General features: G+C 36.4%; 1 protein-coding gene across 4 annotated transcripts; it reads right to left on the reverse strand.

The window, feature by feature from the left end:
• Positions 1-19,175: 19,175 nt before the first annotated feature.
• LOC142520752 (protein PGR) lies at positions 19,176-24,285 on the reverse strand. Of its 4 annotated transcripts, none has more exons than XM_075623865.1 (6): positions 24,081-24,285; positions 22,633-22,804; positions 21,418-21,531; positions 20,264-20,486; positions 19,777-20,025; positions 19,176-19,382 (listed from the first exon to the last, which is right to left on the reverse strand). In XM_075623865.1, exons 2-6 carry the CDS (start codon positions 22,776-22,778, stop codon positions 19,251-19,253), a joined length of 864 nt encoding a protein of 287 aa, XP_075479980.1. In that variant the 5' UTR covers positions 22,779-22,804; positions 24,081-24,285; the 3' UTR covers positions 19,176-19,250. The 4 variants fall into 4 exon arrangements, with proteins under 4 accessions (XP_075479980.1, XP_075479979.1, XP_075479981.1 ...); XM_075623864.1 differs by having other exon boundaries at positions 22,633-22,784; positions 24,081-24,284; XM_075623866.1 differs by having other exon boundaries at positions 22,633-22,791; positions 24,081-24,284.
• Positions 24,286-24,636: the final 351 nt, after the last annotated feature.

Genomic DNA, 24,636 nt, shown 5'->3' on the forward strand with positions numbered 1-24,636 from the left:
AGTTTATCGTAAGGGCAGAGCACCAAGGATGTCTAATCTGACAGTCCAGTCTTCTCTGCTAGACCGTATCCGGACAGGTCAGTCTTCAGATGAGCAATTACTGAAATGGAGACTGAAAGACGAAGCCAAGGGCAGTGTTCTTTACACAGTGTCAGATGGAATTGTGAGATATTGAGGCAGAATGTGGATGCCAAGTGTTGATTCGATCAGACGGGATATTCTGGCAGAGGCACATGCCTCTCCGTATTCTATCCACCCAGGAGGTACCAAGATGTATAAGGACCTACAGATTCTGTATTGGTGGCCAGGAATGAAGAGAGACATCCGCAGGTTTGTGTCTGAATGCCTCACTTGTAAGCAAGTGAAGGCAGAACATCAGAGGCCAGCGGGATTGGTTAAGCCACTCCCCATCCCAGAGTGGAAATGGGAGAACATCACGATGGACTTCGTCGTTGGATTGCCTAGATCAGTCAGAGGCTTTAACGCCATTTGGGTTATTGTGGATCGACTCACGAAGTCAGCACACTTTTTGCCAGTGAAGACGACTTTCTCCATGACACAGTATCCGGAGCTTTATATCAGGGAAATAGTCCGTCTACACGGGTTCCCAGTTTCGATTGTGTCCGACAGGGACCCGAGGTTTACGTCGTCTTTCTGGAAGAGCTTACATGCAGCCATGGGGACAAAGTTGCTGTTCAGTACAGCTTTTCACCCGCAGACAGATGGCCAGTCTGAGCGAGTGATTCAGATTTTGGAGGATTTGCTAAGGGCCTGTATGATTGATTTTCAAGGGACTTGGGAGTCTAAGCTATCGCTAGTGGAGTTTACCTACAACAACAGTTTCCAATCATCTATAGGTATGGCTCCTTACGAGGCGTTGTATGGACGGAAGTGCAGATCACCAGTCCATTGGGATGAAGTTGGTGAGAGAGCAGATCTTGGCCCAGAGATAGTCCAGCAAACTGCAGATGTGGTGGTCAAGATCCGTGACAGGATGAAGACCGCCCAGAGCCGTCAGAAGAGCTATGCTGATAAGAGGAGGAGAGATCTCGAGTTTGCCGTTGGTGATCATGTATTCGTCAAGATAGCACCTATGAAGGGTGTTATGAGATTTGGGAAGAGAGGCAAGCTGAGTCCGAGGTTTATTGGACCTTTCGAGATTCTTGACAGAGTTGGGACATTAGCTTATCGTGTAGCCCTTCCGCCGAATCTGCCCGGGGTACACAATGTGTTCCACATCTCTATGCTGAGGAAATATCTGGCCAATCCTTCGCATATTCTGAGCTATGAGCCGTTACAGCTTGCCCCAGATCTGTCGTACGAGGAGCGACCGATTCAAATCCTAGACAGATAGGAGCGCAGACTCCGGAACAAAGTGACTAAGCTAGTCAAAGTCCAGTGGCTGAACCAATCGGTGGAATAGGCCACTTGGGAGTCAGAAGCGGACATGAGGATTCGCTACCCGGAGTTGTTTGGTAAGATTTAATTTCGAGGACGAAATTGTTATAAGTGGGGGAGGAACTGTAGTGCCCAAATTCAGTACACGTATAACCCATGCATTTATTTAATTAGTAAATCATTTAATTAATTATAAAATGAATTTTAAGCCATGCAGGATTTATTTGAATGCATTATTTTAAATTATTTATGTTTATGTGATGCACGTTAAAAATGTTTTTCGAGTTTCATGTTTCAGGCGATTATTCGAGGCTGGATCGAGGAAAAGGACCGGGGACGATTATTGGCAATTTGAAATGCGGTATTTTATTTTAAAAACTAGGAAGGGGCATTTTAAATAATTTATTTAGTTTAGCATTTTAAAGCCTTATTTATGTGTTGAGTTATTTAAGAGTTTAAAACTTTTAAAATTAGCATTTTTGGATGCATTATTTTAATGGAGGAATTTATTAAAGTTTAAAGAGTGTTAGTATTTTTATTAATTTCATTTATTATTTAATTAAGCAATTTTTCCCTAAATTAATTACTAACACACGCACACACACATTCTACACACTAGAAAGCGTGAAACACACACAACACACACTACACAACTCATTTGCAGATTTTAGATTAAAGAAAACTAGGGTTCTTTGCAAGAGAAGAAGCCGCCCCCTCCTCTGAATTATACCTGCATATTTTCGTGAATTTCTTCAAAGGAAATCGAGCCACAATCGTTCCGGATCAATCCCCGCGCCATCTCCGCTTCGGTATCGCCGGTTCGGTAAATTTTAACATCATAAGGCACGTATAATCTCTCTTTTCTGTGTCGATCATGTCATAGTATGTGTTGCATTGTTTTTATGCGTAAAATCCATGTATGATGTGTAGTAGTTTGAGCGGTTATTTGTTTGGATCGATTTTGAAAGAAAAGTTTTAGATCTAAATCACGTTTTAATGTTCTTTTTAAAACTGCGAATTTTCGGCAACGTCAAAATTGTAGAACTTTTTGATACCTTCGATTTGATATAAAATTCGAGTTATTTGGACAAAAATCGAGTGAGTTATGGCGTTTTTTGTGGGACTGCTCAAACTGCATTTTTCAGAAATTATGTTTTGATGTGTTCTCGAGATTTTATTGTTGCAGGCTTCGTTGGGGATCGTCGGGCGATCGTTGCTGCGTTTAGGTATGCTTAGTACGATGTTGGAGTATTTTTGAGGTTTCGTCTCATGTCCTTAGGCGCTCGATTTAATTAAAAGTCCTAGGTAACATTTTGATGATAACTGCCACGTTTGATTGGTATGTACCGTAGGGTGATCATCGTCGCTTTGGGAATTTGTACGAATATGGTTTGATGATATGGCATGCTAGGATGAGTCTTGGAGTGTCGATTTGTGGTCCGTACGATCGAGTCCAGACTGTTAAGCGAAACCTGTTTAGAATTTCCGAATTTTTAATTGGCCCGCAGGACCCGCACACGGACCCTGGCATGGGGTCCGTGCCTTTGTTTCTTTTCGGTGTCTGTTTCCAGAGTCTACAAGGACCCTGACACGGGGTCCGTGTCCACCTTCCCTTTCGAGCCTTTTCACCCGAGTCTACACGGACCCCTACACGGAGGTAGGCACGGGGTCCGTGTCCTTCACAATTTTGGGAAAAATCTTATACTATGCTTGGAGGTTCGATGTCTTGGTTTAGTACAATTGTTTACAAGGTCGAGTCATGGGAATTGTAGAACGTCCTAAGGGATTAAATGAGCTCATGAGTAAGCTTGATTATTATGTCTAAGTGTATCAGTTAAGCATTCGAATTCATGTTAGAATGTGCAGCAACGGCCCCGATCAAAGTCTAATGAATCCCTCAACGCCAAGTAAGTATGTTGACGTGCAAGAAAATATTTTAAGTTTTTGAGGTATGCTAAATGTCTTGTGACCAAATTGAATGTGTTTGGAAGTCGGTGAACGTGGCCGAGGACCTCTCCACCCCGTTAAATTATGAACGGGTTAGATCGTGGTTGGAAAGCGTTAAATTATGAACGGGGACCAACCAGCCCGTTAAATTATGAACGAGGATCTCATGTATGTGGCAGTGGATACGTCCCTGTCAGCCCAGTACTGTGGTTTGTGTGATCAGGCGTTTATTATGTATGGGTCACTTGCTTTGAAACATCCTCTACGCAAAATGAAATCATGTATGTTTAAGTATGAACAAGTACGCAGGCATGTTTATGAAAGCTTCTAAGTTATGGGACGTCTATGTATGTATGCAAGTTCAAGTTCAATTCAAATCCAAGTTTCAAGTATGTATGTTCTATTTTAAAGTTGCATGCGATTTTATTATGTATTACTTGATATTCCAGTTTATACATGTTGAGTCTTTAGACTCACTAGACTTGATCGATGCAGGTGAGGATGATCATGACGAGACGAGGGGTGGGGACCAAGGAGCCGGCTTGGACTGAGCAGAAGGCTAGACCCGAGGACCGCCCACGTCATTTTAAGATTTTAAGCATGAAAATATTAATACTCTGATTTTATGCTTTGGTTGCTAGACATTTTGAACAAGCCTCTCTTTTAGCAAAGTTTTATTGGTGAATGGATGATGTAGTGACGACCGTATTGATTTTATTTTCGCATTCAAGAAAAGTTTTAATTCTTCCGCAAATTTTAAGTAGTAAGAGTACGGTTCGTTACAGGTAGACTCTCACGTCCCACGCCCGGGGCAGGTGACACTGGTGCTAATCTCGAGTTTAACAAGTCAAGTTCGACATGTCACGGAAATCAGAACATAAATCCAAATCAATAATATTGAATTTAACTAAAACACATTATCTGATACACCATTGATTATTGTTTTAGAACAACGGAATGTAAAAGTATAAATATTTTCTAATACGTAACAGACATAAACCATAATTTAAACTAGATAACATCATCATGTCTATTCTTCTTCATCATGCCCAAAACTGAGTCTGTTCATCATCCTCTAACTGTCTAAACTGTTCAACACTAATTACTCTAAAACAAAGAAAGGAAATGGTCAAAGTTCATAAAGATAAGATCATGCTTCCACAAGTTCGAGCCGAAACGACTAAACTTATGTACTGGTTTGTCCAATTGTTTTTCTGACTTGACACATTTAAGTCTGGTTAAACATAAACTCTTGTCATTATTAATTGTTCTCCATAAAATTTATGCATCAAAATAAATCAACTAAACCAATAATATTGCGGAAATAAGAAAACAAAGTGTCTGTTAGCGGCTTGGTAAAGATATCTTCAGCTTCTTGATCTGTCAAGATGTATTCCAACCGGATATCCTTCTTCACGACATGATCTCATATGAAATAATGTCTAATGTAAATATGCTTAGTTTGAGAGCGCATGACCTAATTTGATGTGATGGCAATGACACTGATGTTGTCATAAAATATAGGAGACTATGAGGATTGGATACCATAGTATGTGAGCTTATGTCAAATCCAAAGTAAATGAGCACAACAACTTCTAGCTGTCAAATATCAAATATTATGCCTCTGCGATAGATGTAGCAATTGAAGTTTGATTCTTGCTAAAACAATAAATGACTCTATATCCAAGAAATTGGTATGATCTACTTGTATGCTTCTTTTCAATTTTGTAACATGCATAATCTGTATTTGAATATCCAATGTGGATAAAAATTTAGCCTATGGGATACCAGATAATATTAGTAGTGCCTTTAAGATATTTGAGAATTCTTTTAGCTGCATGCAATGCAATGAGACTGCTTCGAGTTTTCTTGAAATCTTGCACAAAGCAAACCAAAAAACATGATATCCGGTCGGATAACGATTAGATATAGCAATGACCTAATCAAGCCTCAATATATTGTTACCTCAACAAACGTTCTCTCTTTTTCTTTGTATAATTTGATTGATGAACTCATAGGGATATAACCTATTGCATACTTGCCAACGAAACTTCTTCAACAATTCCTTTGTATATTTGGCTTGGTTAAAATGTCTTTCTCCATCTGCTTGAATAACACGAGAAAGAAAGTTAATTTTTCTATCATGCTTATCTCAAATTTATCTTATATGAGCTTGAAAAACCTCTCACAAAGCTTGAGATTTGTGGAACCAAAAATAAATTCATCAACATATATTTGAAAAAGTAACGTGTGATCTCCCTTAGTGAATTTAAAGAGAATCTTATATGCGGTTCCAATGATAAATCATGATCAATCAAGAATTTGGACAAGGTGTCATATCAAATTCGGGGAGCTTGTTTCAATCTGTATAAGACTTTGTCCATTTTGTACACAAAATTAGAACATGGGTGATTTATAAATCCAGGAGGTTGCTCAACATAAGCTTTCTCTTGCAATAAAATATTTTAGAAAGAAAATTTAATATCCATTTGATAGAACTTAATATCTTTAAAGGCAATAAACTAAAGAAAAATCTTAGTAGCCTCAATTCTAGCAACATGAGTAAATGAAACATCTAAGTCTATGCCATCTTCCTATTTATAACCTTGATCTACTAGTCTGAATTTATTTCTTACTATTAAGTCACTCGCCTCCAGTTTGTTTTCAAATACATATCTAGTTCCAATAACATGTTGATTATCTGGTCAGGAACTAAATATCATACTTTATTGCTCTCAAACTAGTTATTTTTGCATAACATCTATCCAATCAGCGTCGGTTAAGGCCTTATATAATTTCTTAGGTTCTTGTTAAGAAATGAATGCAGCATTCAGAACTAACTCATCAAGCATTCTAGTTCTAAGAGCAGCGACAGGATTACCAATGACCATCTCGGGTGAATGTTCTCTATTCCACCGGTAACAGTGTCCAAGGAGATATGTATCTTGCAGTTGAGTGGGTTGATCATCAGCATCATCAGAAAAATTTTCCTCTGGATCATTTTAATCCGGTTCTCTTTCTTGATGATCTAGTTTGGTAGGAAAATATTCTTGTATAGCTGGACCAAATTTAGGTATGGCTTCACCATTCATCCTTAGAACAATCTCATTATCAATATCATCATCAAGATTGGTGGCATCCAATATAATGCTCAAATCATGAACATTGTTATCTTTTTAAGCTGGACAAACAGAAGCTTCATAAAAAATAACATGAATGATTTCTTCAATGGTGAGTAACTTATTATTGAACACTATATAAGTTTTACTAATCGGAGAAAAACTAAGAAATAAACCGGTATCAAATTTAGCATCAAAAAATGGTTAAGTGAGTTTTATCATTGCATTTGTAGCCAAATACTTTAAATTATGAAATATTCACTTTTGTATCATTCAATATCTCATAAAGTGTAATGCCCGAGATTTTAGTTTGATACTTTTGAATTGTTATATATTATGAATAAGGCGATGGAAGAACAGACGTGGAGAAACGACGTTTCAAATTGGGTTTATTGACAAAGAGAGAGACCGCATCCGCGCCAAGAAGTAGACCGCACCCACGGTGTAAGGGCAGAAAGTTGGATTTTTGATTGCAATAGCCACCGCACCCGCGCTTAAGCTTCTACCACACCTGCGCTTGGAGGGCAGTATGGCACGTTTTTGGGGCAGAACGTGCACTGCACCCGCGGTCTAAGCTTCTGGAAAATTTGATGTATATCAGTACACTGAGCGCACCCGCGGTGCAAAAGTGAGCGCACCCGCGGTGTGACGTGCAGCATGAAAAATAAGCCACGTTTCCTGGTGTTGCATGCAGTATATATGATGTCTTCTTTCGAAATTCAGAGAGAAAAGAGCCGAGACTCTCTAGGGATAAAGCTTTCTTGTTTTTGTAGGTTAAATTGTGAATTGTGAGAAATCCGTCCGTCCGATTTTGAATCAGACTTCAGTTCTGAGTTCCTCTCGACACGAGCTACACAAGGACGTAAGTTTTATTATGTTTTGAGATGATTTGAAAATATGATGTTGATGGAATTGAATATGATTCATATATGTTGTTCTCGAGACAATAGACATCGTATAATCGAAACCGGATTAAAGAACAGACTGTTTTTGCAATTGTTATGAATTTTCAGAGTTGATTCGATTGTGGTTATACCGGATTGATATCAAAATTATGTTGTTATCGAGTATGAGTTGTTGGAATTGATATCTGATTTATACTGTATCGCTGGGTATATTGATATTATTCAGATTTGGATCAGATGAGTTGTTGATTCGAATATACTGATATTGTATTGCCGGTATTGCGAGACTGTACAGAATTGAGATTATGATTCGTATTGATAGCGATTATGAGTTGTATTATTATATCTGTGATGTTAAGATTGACGGGGCTATCAAGACCGTATTGTTATGCCGTCGAAACATCAGTAGATTGATTTTGATCAGATTCAGTAGTGATTGAGATTGCATTGTATGTTGTTGACATTGATCAGATTATGTATTGATTTGAGTATTGATCAGTACATGTTTTGAATTGAGTGATACATTGACACCGTCTATTCGATATTGTCATTTCAGATTAGATATGGATAGATTTGACTTCGAGACTTTGATTTCGTCAGATCGTGAAGACAAAGGTATAAGTCAATGTGGTATTGGGAGATCGACTCGAGTAGGATATACTTGAGTTTCCCTAAATCACATACTTATTGTTTTTATATGCATTGATTTGATTTTATATGCTGTTCTATTGATCTATAGGAAACATGTATTAGACGAGTATTAGACGAGTGATCTTGTGATAGAAGTGCCTGATAGTGGTGGGATCGCCACGGGCACATTGCACGATGTCACAAGATAGTGTATTGGCAATAGTGCCACAGTCTGTGACGGATAGGTCAAGACACTGGATGTTTGGTTATATCGACGTGGATAGAATCGGAGTTTCTTCTATTACTGTTGGTCGATATAGGAATACCAACGTCTGAAAACCGGGAACCCTAGACTAGGAATGAGTCTAGTCTTAGATGTGGAGTCACAAGTCTGGTTGAAAGTTTATATGGATTATGTTCTTAGGAACTGATATAGTATTACTAGTTCGTGTTCCCGATTTTGGTACATGTTCAGAGTATGATTTATAGTTTGATATTAATTCATGTTCTGATTGCGATACATGTTATGAATATATGTTTCATGCTTTTATATCTGTTATATGAAATGCATGTTTAGTTGATTTATACTGGGAATATAATTCTCACCGGAGTTATCCAGCTGTTGTCTTGTTTGTATGTGTGCATGGCAACAGGTGGAACAGGATCAGGGTCGAGGAGATGAGGAGAGATCATGATAGAGTGGAGACTACGGACTTTATTGTAAACAGGATTTGAACACTTGATATTTAGTTGTCGAACCTTAGTTTTTATGGATTGTAGACCGTACAGAACATGTACTTTATTTTTATACGAATATGTATATTAGTTTCATTCCATTATGTTCCGCATTTAAAAAAAAAAATTTTATGACCCAAATTACTGGATTTGTAAATTGATCCTAATGATGATTAAGAATTGGATTAGCGTCCGGGTCCCCACAACATGTGGTATCAGAGCTGTAGGTCCAGAACTGTAGGTTTTTGAGACTGAGATAGAGGCTAGTGAGCGGGGTAGATTGAGTTTTCTTTCCTTGCAAATAATTGCTAGCATGTGATTTATTATAATGTTGAATTACATTGTGTGTGCTAGCATGATATTATCTTTTACTGCTTTTAAATACATGTTACATGAATATCTGAGATGATTTGGTAATATGTATTATTTGAAACTGGATCAGAACCAATTCTTGATCAGAGGTAAGCTGATCAGGAAGGGACTGAGACGGATTTGTCTCCTGTGATTGATAATTCTGGTGATTATCAGATATACCTCCTCGAAGAATTCCAGAACGAGGTAGTACTTCGACTGATCAGATGGATGTGTCAGGAACTCTGATGGAAACACAGTTGATGAGTGTTTCGGTCATTTCAACCGCCGATTCTGAAAGGTACTGAGACGCCAGTCGACTGTGAGAATTGGCTAGAAGACATAGAAATGCTGTTTGAATTTCTTGGGTTCACAGATGATTGTAGAGTTAAACTAATCAGGGCACCAGTTACAGGAAGTCGCAAGGAGTTGGTGGCTGGTAACCAAAGAAGCCTTAGAACAACAGTAGTTCAGTGATTACGTGGAAAATTTTTAAAGTCGAATTTTATCAAAGATTCTTCCCCGTATCATACAGACAGGATAAAAGTGCAGAGTTTATAAATCTACGACAGGGTCCGTTGAATATTGATGAGTATTTGACCCAGTTCTTCACCTTGCTACGTTTTGCCCCTCACGTGGCTAGAAATGATGCAGCTGTGTTTGATCAGTTCATCCAGAGATTGAATCCGGAGATACGTACATTGGTAAATGTGAAAGAACCGAATAATTTTGCTGATACTCTGAACAGAGCCAGAAGAGCAGAAACAGTTCTGATGAGACAAAAGGAAGCTTTGTATGTTCTTTCAACACCGAGACTACAGCAACTACCTCCTATAATCGATATTGGTAGCAGCAGTAGTGAAAAGAAAGAACAATTGAAAGCTCGAAAGAAGCAGTTCAAGAAGTTAGGGAGCGGTTCATCTAGCTCCATTGGTTCTAGCCCGAGTTTTACCGGAGTGTATTGTAGAGCCTGTGCTGGAAGACATCCCACGGAGCAATGCCAGGGAGTGACTGGTAGATGCAATCTGTAAACAGCAGGGACATTTTGCTAGAGTTTGTCCACAGAAAGGTTCCCGAAGCTTCCAGGGAGCAGAGGCATCTGGTTATGGTGACCGAGGAACAGACCCAGGATGCACTTGATGATATAGTGACAGGTAACTGTTCTTTTGCGATTAATTTGCATATGTATTGATAGATGCTAATGCATGCCCTACGATTATTTTTGAATGAATTGTATTGATAGATGCTTGATCTGTTGGGTCCGTATATACTGTAGTATTGATTTCTTTATCTTTTGGGGGAAAGATTGATATCAGTGAATTCTGTAAATATCGTATACTGCAGTGACATGAGAATGAGATGGAGTTATACTATGTTGTACTTGTGTTGCTTGATTTTGACTGCATTATGGATATTGATGTGTTGACAAGTACAGAAGTAAGGTAGATTCTTGCCAGGAGATGGTAAGATTCGGACCTGAAATAGTCGAAGAATGAATAATATATGGTAAGGATTTTCGATTTAAAATTCTTTTGATATCTGTATTGATTATGATTCGATGATTATCGAAAGGAATGGAGTAATTCCTTATGTATTCAGTGGATTACTGAAACTGAACGTATCATGAACTGATTTGCCAGTAGCAGGAGAATTGCTAAAGTCTTCCTAGATGAGATTCTGGGTTTGCTTTATATTAGGGAAAGTGATTTCAGCCTTGATCTGATATCAGATATTGTTCATACTGTTAGAATTCCATACAGAATGATGTTGATTATATCGGAAGAATTGAAATATCAGTTAGAAGATTTACTGCCTGAGAGTTAGAATTACTTCTGATTGAGTGTTTCACTTTGAGATACTTCAGTTCTGATTATGAGTTGATGAATCCTGTGTTCAGAGGTATTCTGATAATGTTATGCCGTTTATCTATGATATTTTGATATATTCGTGGCATATGACTGACTGAATTGAATACCTTGTATTGAATGATCTGAGAACTGAAATTGTTGTATACAGAAATTGTTCAGATATGAGTTTTGACTGAAACAGATTGTATTTGTGGTATGTAATATCCGATTATAGTATACTGATTGATCTTGACACAGTTGAGGCTGTGATCAGTGATTGAGAACGACGCCGATGGCAGAAAAGTCAGAAATTCATATTTGTCTGCGGTTAGCAAATTATGATATGTGACCGTTGTTGTGAAATTGCTTAAGAATTGTTATTGTTCTAAAACAGTATTGAAGACAGATTATATTGTTTGGGGGACATTACATTCAAAGATGATATAGCAGTTAATTTAAACAACATCAAAGATATGATCGAGTAGCCGAATTGACAGTATTATCATAAATTACCGTTTATGAGGATCAGAGCAGAGCATCGATCAGAGTAACAGATATGTGACAGAATCGTCTCTTTGTACCGAATATTTCAGATTGATATTACAGAATTCGATATCGATAGTCAGAACAGGGTGTCGATCAGAATATCAGGTAAGTAATACTGTCTTGTATGATAATAACTGATTTAGTTGTGCCAGATATATTTCAAATCTGAAATGACAGATATGGTCAGAAGCGCACAGTAGTTGATTCAGTATTCTTTCTGGTAGCAGAAAAGGGGAAAACAGAAGATTGGTTATATCGATTATCGATTTTTGAATAGAAATGGGAGTACGTTTCTATAGATTTCATAATGAAACCACCGAAATCTTTTCAAGATTGTGATGCGATGTGATTGTTGTTAATAGATTGCGTGAATTTGCATATATTATTTGTACATGAAGACTTACGGATATGACCAGTCGATGGAGATTTAGGTCAGAAAAGAGGATAGATGGTACTGAACGCCAAGGTTGATTATATCAGACTGTAATTTTCATTTGATTTTGTACTTTTGGCAGAGTATACAATGAACTCTTTCACTTATTGTCTATAGATCGACAGATAGTTGGAGCAACTATCCTGATACTGGAGGATATCCAGGAACTGTAGGGCTGGATTTTAGCACTAGTTGATACGATGTGTTGTCACTTTGTGAATGATTGTACGACAATAGCTATCAGATGAATAATGAGATAGCTTCTCTCGAGGCATTGTACAATACGGATTCCAACTTTCCTTTGTATAAGGATAATACCTTGGAGATACCTAAGATAGAATAGGATACGGTCAAAGATATGACAAAGAAAATGTAACTGATTTAGGAGAATGTGAAAACAGCTCAGAATAAACAGACTGAATATGCCAACGTCGGACGGTGACTGTTGGTATTTGCGACTGAAAATAGAATATATCCTTGACTAGGTTAAACATGATGTGATAACAGCTGATGGTGTTGATTTGTTATGAGTTGTGGATTGATATATACGGATGTTGTATAGCCTATATTGCAAAATTGATTCGAACAGGGTTATTCCGAAGGATATTATGATATTATACTTCTTGAATTATTATTCCAGTTTGGAATCAGAGATGCGTAATAGACAGATATTTCAAAATGAAGATTATTCTGTTGTTGAAAACACAGTAAGATTGTAAGAATATCATAGAGACTATCTAAAAGACAGAATCCGCTATGAGATTGAGATTTCAGAAGTGATTCATTGAGATGAGTTTTATGATTAAACTCTGTTATACATTTCTTCTGATGTATCTGATTGGATTGCCTGTGAGTTCGAGGACGAACTCATATCTAAGAGGGGGAGAAATGTAATGCCCGAGATTTTAGTTTGATACTTTTGAATTGTTATATATTATGAATAAGGCGATGGAAGAACAGACGTGGAGAAGCGACGTTGCAAATTGAGTTTATTGACAAAGAGAGAGACCGCATCCGCGCCAAGAAGTAGACCGCACCCACGGTGTAAGGGCGGAAAGTTGGATTTTTGATTGCAATAGCCACCGCACCCGCGCTTAAGCTTCTACCGCACCCGCGCTTGGAGGGCAGTAGGGCATGTTTTTGGGGCTGAACGTGCACCGCACCCACGGTACCAAAGGGAGTACACCCGCGGTCCAAGCTTCTGGAAAATTTGATGTATATCAGTACACTGAGCGCACCCTCGGTGCAAAAGTGAGCGCACCCGCGGTGTGACGTGGAGCATGAAAAATAAGCCACGTTTCCTGGTGTTGCATGCAGTATATATATGATGTCTTCTTTCGAAATTCAGAGAGAAAAGAGCCGAGACTCTCTAGGGATAAAGCTTTCTTGTTTTTGTAGGTTAAATTTTGAATTGTGAGAAATCCGTCCGTTCGATTTTGAATCCGACTTCAGTTCTGAGTTCCTCTCGACACGAGCTACACAAGGACGTAAGTTTTATTACGTTTTGAGATGATTTGAAAATATGATGTTGATGGAATTGAATATGATTCATATATGTTGTTCTCGAGACAATAGACATCGTATAATCGAAACTGGATTAAAGAACAGACTGTTTATGCAATTGTTATGAATTTTCAGAGTTGATTCGATTGTGGTTATACCGGATTGATATCAAAATTATGTTGTTATCGAGTATGAGGTGTTGGAATTGATATCTGATTTATACTGTATCGCTGGGTATATTGATATTATTCAGATTTGGATCAGATGAGTTGTTGATTCGAATATACTGATATTGTATTGCCGGTATTGCGAGACTGTACATAATTGAGATTATGATTCGTATTGATAGCGATTATGAGTTGTATTATTATATCTGTGATGTTGAGATTGACGGGGCTATCAAGATCGTATTGTTATGACGTCGAAACATCAGTAGATTGATTTTGATCAGATTCAGTAGTGATTGAGATTGCATTGTATGTTGTTGACATTGATCAGATTGTGTATTGATTTGAGTATTGATCAATACAGGTTTTGAATTGAGTGATACATTGACACCGTCTATTCGATATTGTCATTTCGGATTAGATATGGACAGATTTGACTTCGAGACTTCGACTTCGTCAGATCGGGAAGACAAATGTATAAGTCAATGTGGTATTGGGAGATCGACTCGAGTAGAATATACTTGAGTTTCCCTAAATCACATACTTATTGTTTTTATATGCATTGATTTGATTTTAAATGCTGTTCTATTGATCTATAAGAAACATGTATTAGACGAGTATTATACGAGTGATCTTGTGACAGAAGTGCCTGATAGTGGTGGGATCGCCACGGGCACATTGCACGATGTCATAAGATAGTGTATTGGCAATAGTGCCACAGTCTGTGACGGATAGGTCAAGACACTGGATGTTTGGTTATATCGACGTGGATAGAATCGGAGTTTCTTCTATTACTGTTGGTCGATATAGGAATACCAACGTCTGGAAACCGGGATCCCTAGACTAGGAATGAGTCTAGTCTTAGATGTGGAGTCACAAGTCTGGCTGACAGTTTATATGGATTATGTTCTTAGGAACTGATATAGTATTACTAGTTCGTTTTCCCGATTTTGGTACATGTTCAGAGTATGATTTATAGTTTGATATTAATTCATGTTCTGATTGCGATACATGTTATGAATATATGTATCATTCTTTTATATCTATTATATGAAATGCATGTTTAGTTGATTTATACTGGGAATATAATTCTCACCGGAGTTATCCGGCTGTTGTCTTGTTTGTATGTGTGCATGGCAACAGGTGGAACAGGATCAGGGTCGAGGAGATGAGGAGAGATCATGATAGAGTGGAGACTACGGACTTTATTGTAAACATGATTTGAACACTTGATATTTAGTTGTCGAACCTTAGTTTTTATGGATTGTAGACCGTACAGGACATGTACTTTATTTTTATACGAATATATATATTAGTTTCATTCCATTACGTTCCCATTTAAAAAAAAATTTTTTTATGACCCGAATTACTGGATTTGTAAATTGATCCTAATGATGATTTAGAATTGGATTAACGTCCGGGTCCCCACATAAAGAGTCTTGTTGAGCTTTTTGTTATCATTGATCTATTCAATGTATAGCAAGTTGTATTAACCGTTTCTGTCATATTTTTTTAGAAACAGTGGAATCTGCAATTATAGTTCTAGTCGATTCTTTTAAGGTCGCGTTCAACTGAGAACTCATCTTTGATTCCTTGGTCATCTAGATGAGATGAGATGATTTTACTTGTAAATTCTATGCCCCTGTTACTATTTATCATATCTATCATAATAATTTCTCATTTTTAACTATTTTAAATCTTGACAAAGTGGAAACTGGTCTGGTGTTTGGATGGTAGAATGATCACCCAAGTATACCTGGAGTAATTATCCACTATCACTAGAGTATCTCATTTTCCATAATATTTTTACCAATATAGGACCAAATATGTCTATTTGCAGTAAATCCAAGAATTTTGTGGAGGAGTTACACTCACGGTTTTTAAAATAGATCTCACTTGTTTGCCTAGAAAGCATGCAATGCAAATCTTATTTTTTAAAATCAATTTTGAGAAAACTAGTCACCAAATCTTGCTTGCTCAAACTGGAAATATATTTGAAATTTAAGTGATTTAGTTGTTAATGTCATAACCAATGCTTATTACCATGTATAAAAACAAAATATGTAGTAGTAGAAAGTTTTTCATCAAACCAAACCTTGTAGATGTTTTGTTTTCTTAGTCGGGTTAGCATGATGTCATCATTGATAGAATTTACAGTGCATGTGTGTTTGTGAAATTTAACAGAATAATCATTATCACACAATTGACTAATTTTAATCTGGTTGTATAAAATATTTTCAACTAGAAAAATATCTTTAATTAATGAATTTGTCATAGATAATCTTATTGTTATCCACAATCTTACTCTTTGAACTGTCTCTAAAGGTGATTTTTTTTAACTTTTTATTCAATGACTTTATGAAAGCAGTTTGACATATCCAATCATGTGTCTAGAGCAACCAGTTGTCCAGATACAAGGTAGATTCTTTGACTTTATCTTTCTTTTGTACCTATAGTCATTGAAATAATATTTTTGGTATCCACATCTAATTGGGTCTTGATTGGATTAACCTTTTCGGAACCCAATTACCCTAATAGGCCTACCAGTGTATGTGTGTTGGAAAAGTGCGCAGATGTGCATAAACATGTGTGGTGCTATGATGTGCTTTTGATATCACGTAATGTTATTTCAACTGGTCATTCTTATTGTCCATTATATATTTCTTTTGAATTGTCTTGCAGTTATAGTGATGGTTTGATATCCTTTTTACAGAGTTATGTCTGGCTGGCCAAGACTTTCTGCTAGATCGGCTCGAATTGGAAAAGTAACCATGTCTAGTCGGACTTGTCTTTTCTTTAGTCAGGTCATGTCGGGCTTAGAACTCTCCAATTTAATGTGTCCAGTCCCTTAAACTTAGCCTTGTTCTCATAAGATATAATTTGGTTTGTTTAATTTGAATTTCCATCTCATCATGTTCATATATCGTAATGGACCAGACAAAATTTATTGTCATAGATTTGCCTTTGTTCAGACATGATTGAGTACTTACTTCTGACGAGCTGCAGTCCTGGTTGTCATAGCTCAGCCCGGTTTTGCTACTAGCAAGCTACTACAACTTATGCATATTTTCCAAATAAGTGGAAGACTTGTTCGAGGAGTTGACCAACTTGATCAACTTTTGATCTTCATTCAAAGTTTCTTGGAACGTTCTTCTAATATTATCATTTTCAACTGCTATCAGATTTAGTTTCACCCTAAGATAATCAAGTTGTTTTCACTGCATTCAGTTGGAGTCACTTTACTTATATTTAAGGTTTTTCTTCTCTGTCTTAACTTCATCAAATGACTGCGAGAGTCTTTTATAATAATTTTTCCATTAGAACAAAAGTCAAATACCTAATCATTTTGTTTTTGGTTCTACATCAACCACTAGGCATTGAACCGGTTCTTCATCACTTTTAGTTTATGAGGTCTCTAACTAGATGCTTATGAGTCTTTGTCCGCCCATTTGTTTTTTGTTTCCTCAGCAACAAGAAACTTCTGGTCACTTTTTGCTTGAATGAATTCTTTTCATCGCTATATATTCTCTTCTCATGAGGCTTTTTCTCATAGTTAAAACATGCTTGACCATCATCTAATTAGTCTTTTTTATGATACGATTTAACAAATTTAGATTGATTTTTCACAAAAATTTATGAAATTTCTTGACAAACAATGACATACACTCATTGCTAATATGTTTTATATATTTCTTGCATTGGGGCTCCTCGGTGACTAGTGGGGCAACAACTACTGTGGGTAGAGCTTTGGTTGACTGGGATGTAGATGGTTTTTCTTCAAACCGGATACCCAACTCAAACTCAAACTCATGTAGCTCAAGCTTGTTGAGGACTTTTGATTCCCTCATGGTCACTGTCTTTACGTCCCACTCTCTAGGAAGAGCTTGCATTACCTTCAAAGCAAGCTCACAATTGATATAGTCTTTATAAAGAGCGGAAAGTTAAATAAAAATCTACAAAAAGCTCATCAAACTCATTTAGGTTTATTTCGATTTCATCTTGACGTTGTCATACTTCTGCATGACAATAGTGAATTTTTTCTCTTTGGTATGGTCATTTTCTTTGCATAACTAGGTCAACTTCTCCCAGATATCCTTTGCCGTTGAAAACTTCTTTATTTTACTAAAAATGTTCTCGACTACCATCTGACATATAATATACTTGTCAACATTGTCTAGATTGAACTTCTTTTTGTCCTACCTCATCCATTAAAACTGGTGCTTCTCCACCATCTGACCTTCACCTTCAGTTATAGCAGTTGTGATGTTATCTTTTAGGATCTTCATAGGTCGATCTGTGATGACATAACATATGTCATCATCCTGGGCAGAGATATGTTCACGCATAAGGATTTTTCAGTCATCATAATCTTATTTTGGGAACATTGGAATCTTGTTAAAAGAAGTCATAACTATATTCATATCAAGGTCAAGAAAAACTCGCTCTGATACTACTTGTTAAGATATGATTGAGTTTCTAGGGGGCAAAAAAAAAATCTTGAAACTATTTTCGAAATATTTGAGCTTGAGATGGTTCTCAAATAGAACTCAACAGTTGTTAACTATAAAAATCATTTTCTCCACCTGATGACCCTCAATAGAGTCGGTAAACGAATCAAAATGCATGTTAATACGCAGAGCCTCTACGTTGTCCCTTGTGAAAGAACTAATATTGTACAACTTTAACCGCAGACTATTCCACTCGATAAGTGATAACCACTTGGACAGTCTGATGAAGGGTTGTTCAGTGCATCATCAAATCATCATCTATCTGTATAAATAAACATTTATATGCTCTTACAAATGAAACATGGTATTTACCTCACAGATGTTAGTCTTAAACTCAAACGACATATATCATTATTTTAGCTGACTGATTCGACTAAAAACCTGCTTAGAATACACAGTATACTTTCTAATGAGTTTCATGATCTTGCATCGATATTCAGACCTAATGGTACCTTTTGCATATTCAAGAACTTTATTTATGCAGCTTACATGAGTATATTGATAAAATAAATGCAATAATTTGATAAAACTGTAAAATATTATTAAAATAAATATTTTTTTACATAAGAGTCAATAAAACTCAAGCACAAATTGGCTCGTTGGAACCTACTATAAAAATAAGGACATGTAAATCAATTTGGGCAAACAAATAGGGACCGAGAAAATTTCAGTTTTGATTTAGGTATTTAATGACAATTCACACTTAAATATTTAATGACAATTCACACTTAAATTTTACTATAATTACATGATAAAATATGTAATTATGTTATAATAATTTTTTCTATCTAATTCATATTATAAATTGTCTTTTTTTATTACTTTTAGGCGTGGTGTATAAGGTAAATTATTTTAATTACAAAAGTAGGAAGATGAGTCAAGTAGTTTTTTTAAAAAAAATTTGATCAACTATTTTTTTTAAAAGAAATGACATCTTTAAATGTATTTCAGTTATTTTTCAAAAAAATAGTCACCAAAATTATTTTATAAATTTCATAGTCGAGTAGTTTTGGACATACAATTTTTGGACTTGTGTAAATTAATCACATGAGTAGTTTTCATCCGTATCCAAGTGGTTCGGTCCAGTTAAACTTTGAAATGAAATGTATTTTAAATCTAATGGTCTAACTATTACAACGACCACGTATGAAGCATGATTTCTCAGAAAATGTAAGAGCAAGCAATAGAAGACAGCAAAGATGTCAACAATATGGAGAGAAGATTGACTGCATTGTTGTCCAGTATACTTAAACCAGATATTTTCTTTACAGTCGGCCCCGGTTTTCCAACGACCTGAAAGCCATGAGAATCAAAGGATCACGTTTATGTTCAAGAAACAAGTGATATAATCAGGGGTAGAGCAAGCGAGGGGCAGGGGCGGGGGTGTTCCCTATCTCCTCCATTGAAAAGGATTTGAGTAATGTTCGTGTCAAATTTTTTTCGAAAATTCAGGTTTTGCCCCCCTTTGTTCCAAATCCTGGATCCGGTCCTAGATCTGACGATATGTTAGGATATCAAGAATCCTAAAAACATGGATAAAGACTAAATCCCATCACACGTGGGTTGAAAACTAGACCACAGAGTTCTGAAGTTTACTTGTTCAAGGTCATCACTTGTTGATCAGACGATTCCTAGTTATCATTATTCTTTTGAAAATTAAATTTCAGCAACAAAGTTTCAAACTAACCTTGTTGCGAACCGTGCAAAAGCCACTGTACTGGAGAGTTGCTCCCAATAACGAATCTATAACACTTCCACACAACCCAAACAGAGCTGAAACTGGAATTAAAAATAGCTGCTTCAGGGCGATCTCAAAAGCGCAGTGGGCAGTTACTAATCCTAAGACAACAAACGTTACTCCAATCACAGCGCCCCCAACTGCAGCAGCCATGAGTCCTGCTTTTGTTACACCTCCATTTGTACCCTTTCGAACAGGCTGGTTAAAGTAACTTAAGGTTAAGGGGCTAATAGAGAAAAGAAATGAATAGAATTTGAAAAAAACATATAACAATACGAGGAAACGTGAGAAATTCTACTAAAAAGCAAGACTTTAAAATGAGACTGGAGAAGCATTTAACGGCCAACATTATAGCAGTAGAGATGATCCAAAATAAATGCCAATTGTGAAATAGATATTAAACTGATAACCATTCTTAAATCAGTGTACAATCAACCTTGAAGGTCGTGATTAATCGTGGCTGCTCATCACTAAGAACCCCGAGTTCCGAAGACCAAGTGTCTCCATTACAGCAACAATAATGACCAATAATTCCACCAGCTAGAGAGGTCAAGAGAGGTGATTCTTTTGAATCTAGACAATTGTCACGTGTGCCCACAGACTTCAAAGTGATTAAAACTAAAAGCGTCGCAATGCCACTATTAGACAGAACCTGAATCCTGTAAAGGAAAATTACCAACTGCTAGAAGGTTTCAATGTCATGCTTTAGGCACAAAAATGCTGTGTACATCATATGGTTCTAATCAGATACATCATAAGTACAATATAATATTTGAAGGAAGGGGAAAAGAACTCCTAGGAAACAAAGTGTACAAAACTTTTTCAATCAATAAATTTGAAAAACATAAAAGCTCCATATCACATTGCTAAAATTCTTGCAGAAATATTCATCAGGTTAGATAATCAAGCTGGATAGGAGAAATTATATGATATTGCGTAATCGTTGTCTGTTTATGATAACTGAACGCTAAAGGGAAACAAACATTCAGAAAACAGACTTTGAGAGATGGAAAAAGTATCCAAGATTCTCTTTGCAATGAATAGTAATGAATATAGTAGTCCTTCATCTCGTATTCAGGGCTAGGATCAGAACAAAGCCCATTGTGATATGTACTTACTTATTTTCCAGTGAAAATTCAAAATTGTAATTCCCATAGTGCAATTGCAAGGGAACTTTCCTTCAATATATGCCACAAAGTTAATGAAAATACACACAAACATGTTTTACAGGCATTTCCTGTTTTACTTTCCGATGGCATTGATATTGGAAAAGTGTGAAAATTATATTGGTTTAGTAATTTAGTTGTTTTTCAAAGCAAATGCTTATGCACTCAAATCCATATTAGAAGAAAACTTTGTCCATCTTAGAACATCTCACTTATGCATTCAAATACATTTTAGAAGAATATCTTGTCCATCTTAGAACATCTCACGACATGATATAGAACTCATTCAAATAGGTTTAAGTCTATTCTATAAAGTCACTACACCCATGCACAAAAGTTACGATAATTTGGTCAAGGTATGGGAGTTTGCACATGTATACCCACATATTCTCTTGTTTGCATTCATAGAAAGAGATTATGATACCAATTGCGCTGACCACCCTCCTTGAAGTCGGCATCAACCTTCCGCTTTCTATCCTCTCCAAGTTTTGTCAACTTCGAAGAAGTGAAAAAGAAGGCAAACAAAATGGCTGCGAACCTATAAAACATTTCAACGGAACAAGAAAATTTTCCACGCATGTAAGTCTGTAATAGTGAAAGAATGTGCAGAATTCCCACACACTAAATATCGTTAACAATGCAAATGGATGAAGATGAATTGCGAGCTTTTCGAGCCAACCGAACACAGAAAACTGATCGAACTAAAGATAGCTCGACTACATTTAAGCCAAATTTATGATCTATAATGTTATATGATTGCTCACGAGGGTTTCATGAACTATATTTTTCAAAATTTTGTCTTACTATTACGATATTAATTTAAAATTATGATTATAAAATAGATATTTATCAATTGCTGAATCGATACATGAATTCAACCTTCCTTTTTTCTTCCAAATATCATTATGTTGCCATGGACTAAGAATCAAAATGATACAACCCTCCCATTCTCTCTCAGTTACCTGATCTGTTGATGATCATCACTCATCATGACACATGAGCCACCATATCTTATAGCCTACAAAAGTCTTGTCTCTGTCCACATCCATGATCTTCTTAAATCATAAAGATCCCAAATATAACTTGAAGGGGAGTTGATTTGACTGGGAATCTTATGAAATCTCTACATATTACTAGAGGGAAAATGCAAAAGCAACTTAGGTTTGTTTAATTTGGCTGCTGAAAAAATCAAAAGTAAAATGTTTACAAATTGGGACGGTCACATGCTCAAATCTTTTCCAGAATTCAGATTTTGGCATTAAAAGTTGATTGGGTTATTCTGATTCTAGAATTCCGTGTTCCTTTTCAGGTGCGTATTTCAGATTCTGGTCATTTATATTGGTTGAGTTCTCTAAATAAATAAATGAATCCAATAAATCTGCAATAGCGGGAGCGAGAGTGAATATTGCGTTCTTGCCATTTGTTTTGAATAAATCAGTTCTTGAATTTTACAGGAGCCCTAGTTCAACAACTCAAGCTAACCATCAATGAATCTGAGCAGTAGAGCTCAATAAATTGCGTTTGTTTAAACTAGAGATCAAGCTCAATTCCTAAATTTTGGCTGATATGAACTTTTGGACTCGATGGGCATCTAAACATAGTACATAAAATATGTTATCTTGCATAGGACAAGATGTACCTGTAATTGACCGTAATATGAATAGTCATGACAACAACCGCAGAAATAGCTCCAGAAAGGTCAAGGGACTTCTTTCTAAATGATCTAGCAGCAACTAAAACCGAAGTCATTGCTGCAACCATCGGTCGGACCAAATTTGTTTCCATGATCACCTGTTCACTGGCTGGTCCAACTGAAAAATAAGGGTTCTAAGTTAAAGCGGATCATTCTGAATTAGTCAAGTGAATTTCATGCAGCCATCACTTTTTAGTCAGCAATATTAGTGAAAATGAAATAATATTATAGTAATGATATCAGTACGCATTCCACCCATGAACAGTAAATGTCATCTCAGATTTCAATTTTGATAGAGAGGAATTCATGTTCATTTCAGCTGTTCGGAATGCATGCAAATGCCAAAAAACTAATTTGTTATCAGAGTAGATGTTCAACAGGTTATCACCAAACTTCACTGGTTCACTCAAGCTATAGCATTCCAGAGAAATCTCTCAAGCATATTTAGATAGGTTCAAGTTCAACCCTTAGATATATGACTGGATCTTCTCCCTGAAAGAATATATATTTTCTCGCTCTTTTTTTAATCGCCATCGAAGATGATATGACATGTACATTACCAAAATCATAAATCATTCAGTCAACCAACATAATCGTCACTGCCTCCAATGCAAAGGAGTCTTCACACGGGATGGAAATTACAGATCCCAATTTTAAATCACCTGACAGACATAGTGATCAAAGATTATGAAAGTTGATTAACCAATCAGCTCTCAGGGCTTGTGGCTCGTAATGCATTCACATTCTTTGCACAAAACTAAAGACTGGGAAGGATGAAACATGGAATACAAAAAGAAATCATTGATTTTTCGACTCAATAATGACAAATGACTCGTGTAAGAAGGAAAAACTAGTCTTGCTTTTCCCGAAAAGGTGAAAATGCGTGCCTGGAAGTAAGACAAAATGACAGTGAAATTTTGGCCTGGAATGGAGAATGGGGTTTGGAAAAAGAATCCAAACATTGCCAAAGCTCTCCGAATTCCCACACACTCTACGTCTTTAATTGAAAGTCACATCAAGATTATTCGTAGTGATGGTCAATTGTGTAATTCTTAAGCACAAACCAACCAAATAACATAACTGAACCACCTTTCATCATTGCAATATAACATTTTTCACATAAAAGAATGAGTTTGAAAACAAATTAAACACCACAAAACGCAAGAAAGGGAACTCCCTGAACTCTTTTCGTTGACTCATCATTAATCCAAAGATGAACTCATCTTTAACAACAGCTATTTTGCATGCATCAACAGAGGACCCAAATTTCACACCATCAAATCTCACATAACCATGGCTTCTTCAGTTTTTATTTAACATTAAAGGAGATTAAATATCAAACAGAACACAAAAGAAAATCATACAGGTAAATTGTGTATAATCGAGTGTTGTACCTCAAAATATTCCCAGAAATTGCAATCCGAGCATCCAACTCAGCTTCTCCTGATTTGAACTGCAATCGAAATTCTCCTCTTCTGCTAGTAAACGTCGCTGAGGATTTTGTCCAATTTCTTTAAGATGGTTTTCTGGGTTCGTTTCATAGAATGATGGAAACAGATCTCATCGTGTGACGAAAAGTTTTTGTATTTTTTTTTTTATTGTTGAACAATTTATATCTTAGTGACCTAAACTTATGGATATAATGGTATGATCCAACATTTAGTTGTATTTTAAGGTTATAATATCTGTAGCGTGTTGATACAGAGAATCTTCTACTTTGTTAAACGACAGACATTTGGTTCTGTATAATTTTTTACACGAGATGATCATGTGATCATCTTGTGAACATCATACGATATGATAAACTTAAAAAATTATCAGATTAAACGAGATGATCATATGATCATCTTGTGTAAAAAATATGTTTTGTTTTTAACATAGTAGAGGATCCAAATCAGTCAATTCAGATGGTTGTGGTGGACACAAGTCAGATAGACACATGATAGTATT

Source organism: Primulina tabacum, chromosome 12 (assembly GCF_025594145.1).
Source record: "Primulina tabacum isolate GXHZ01 chromosome 12, ASM2559414v2, whole genome shotgun sequence".
NCBI lineage: Eukaryota > Viridiplantae > Streptophyta > Magnoliopsida > Lamiales > Gesneriaceae > Primulina > Primulina tabacum.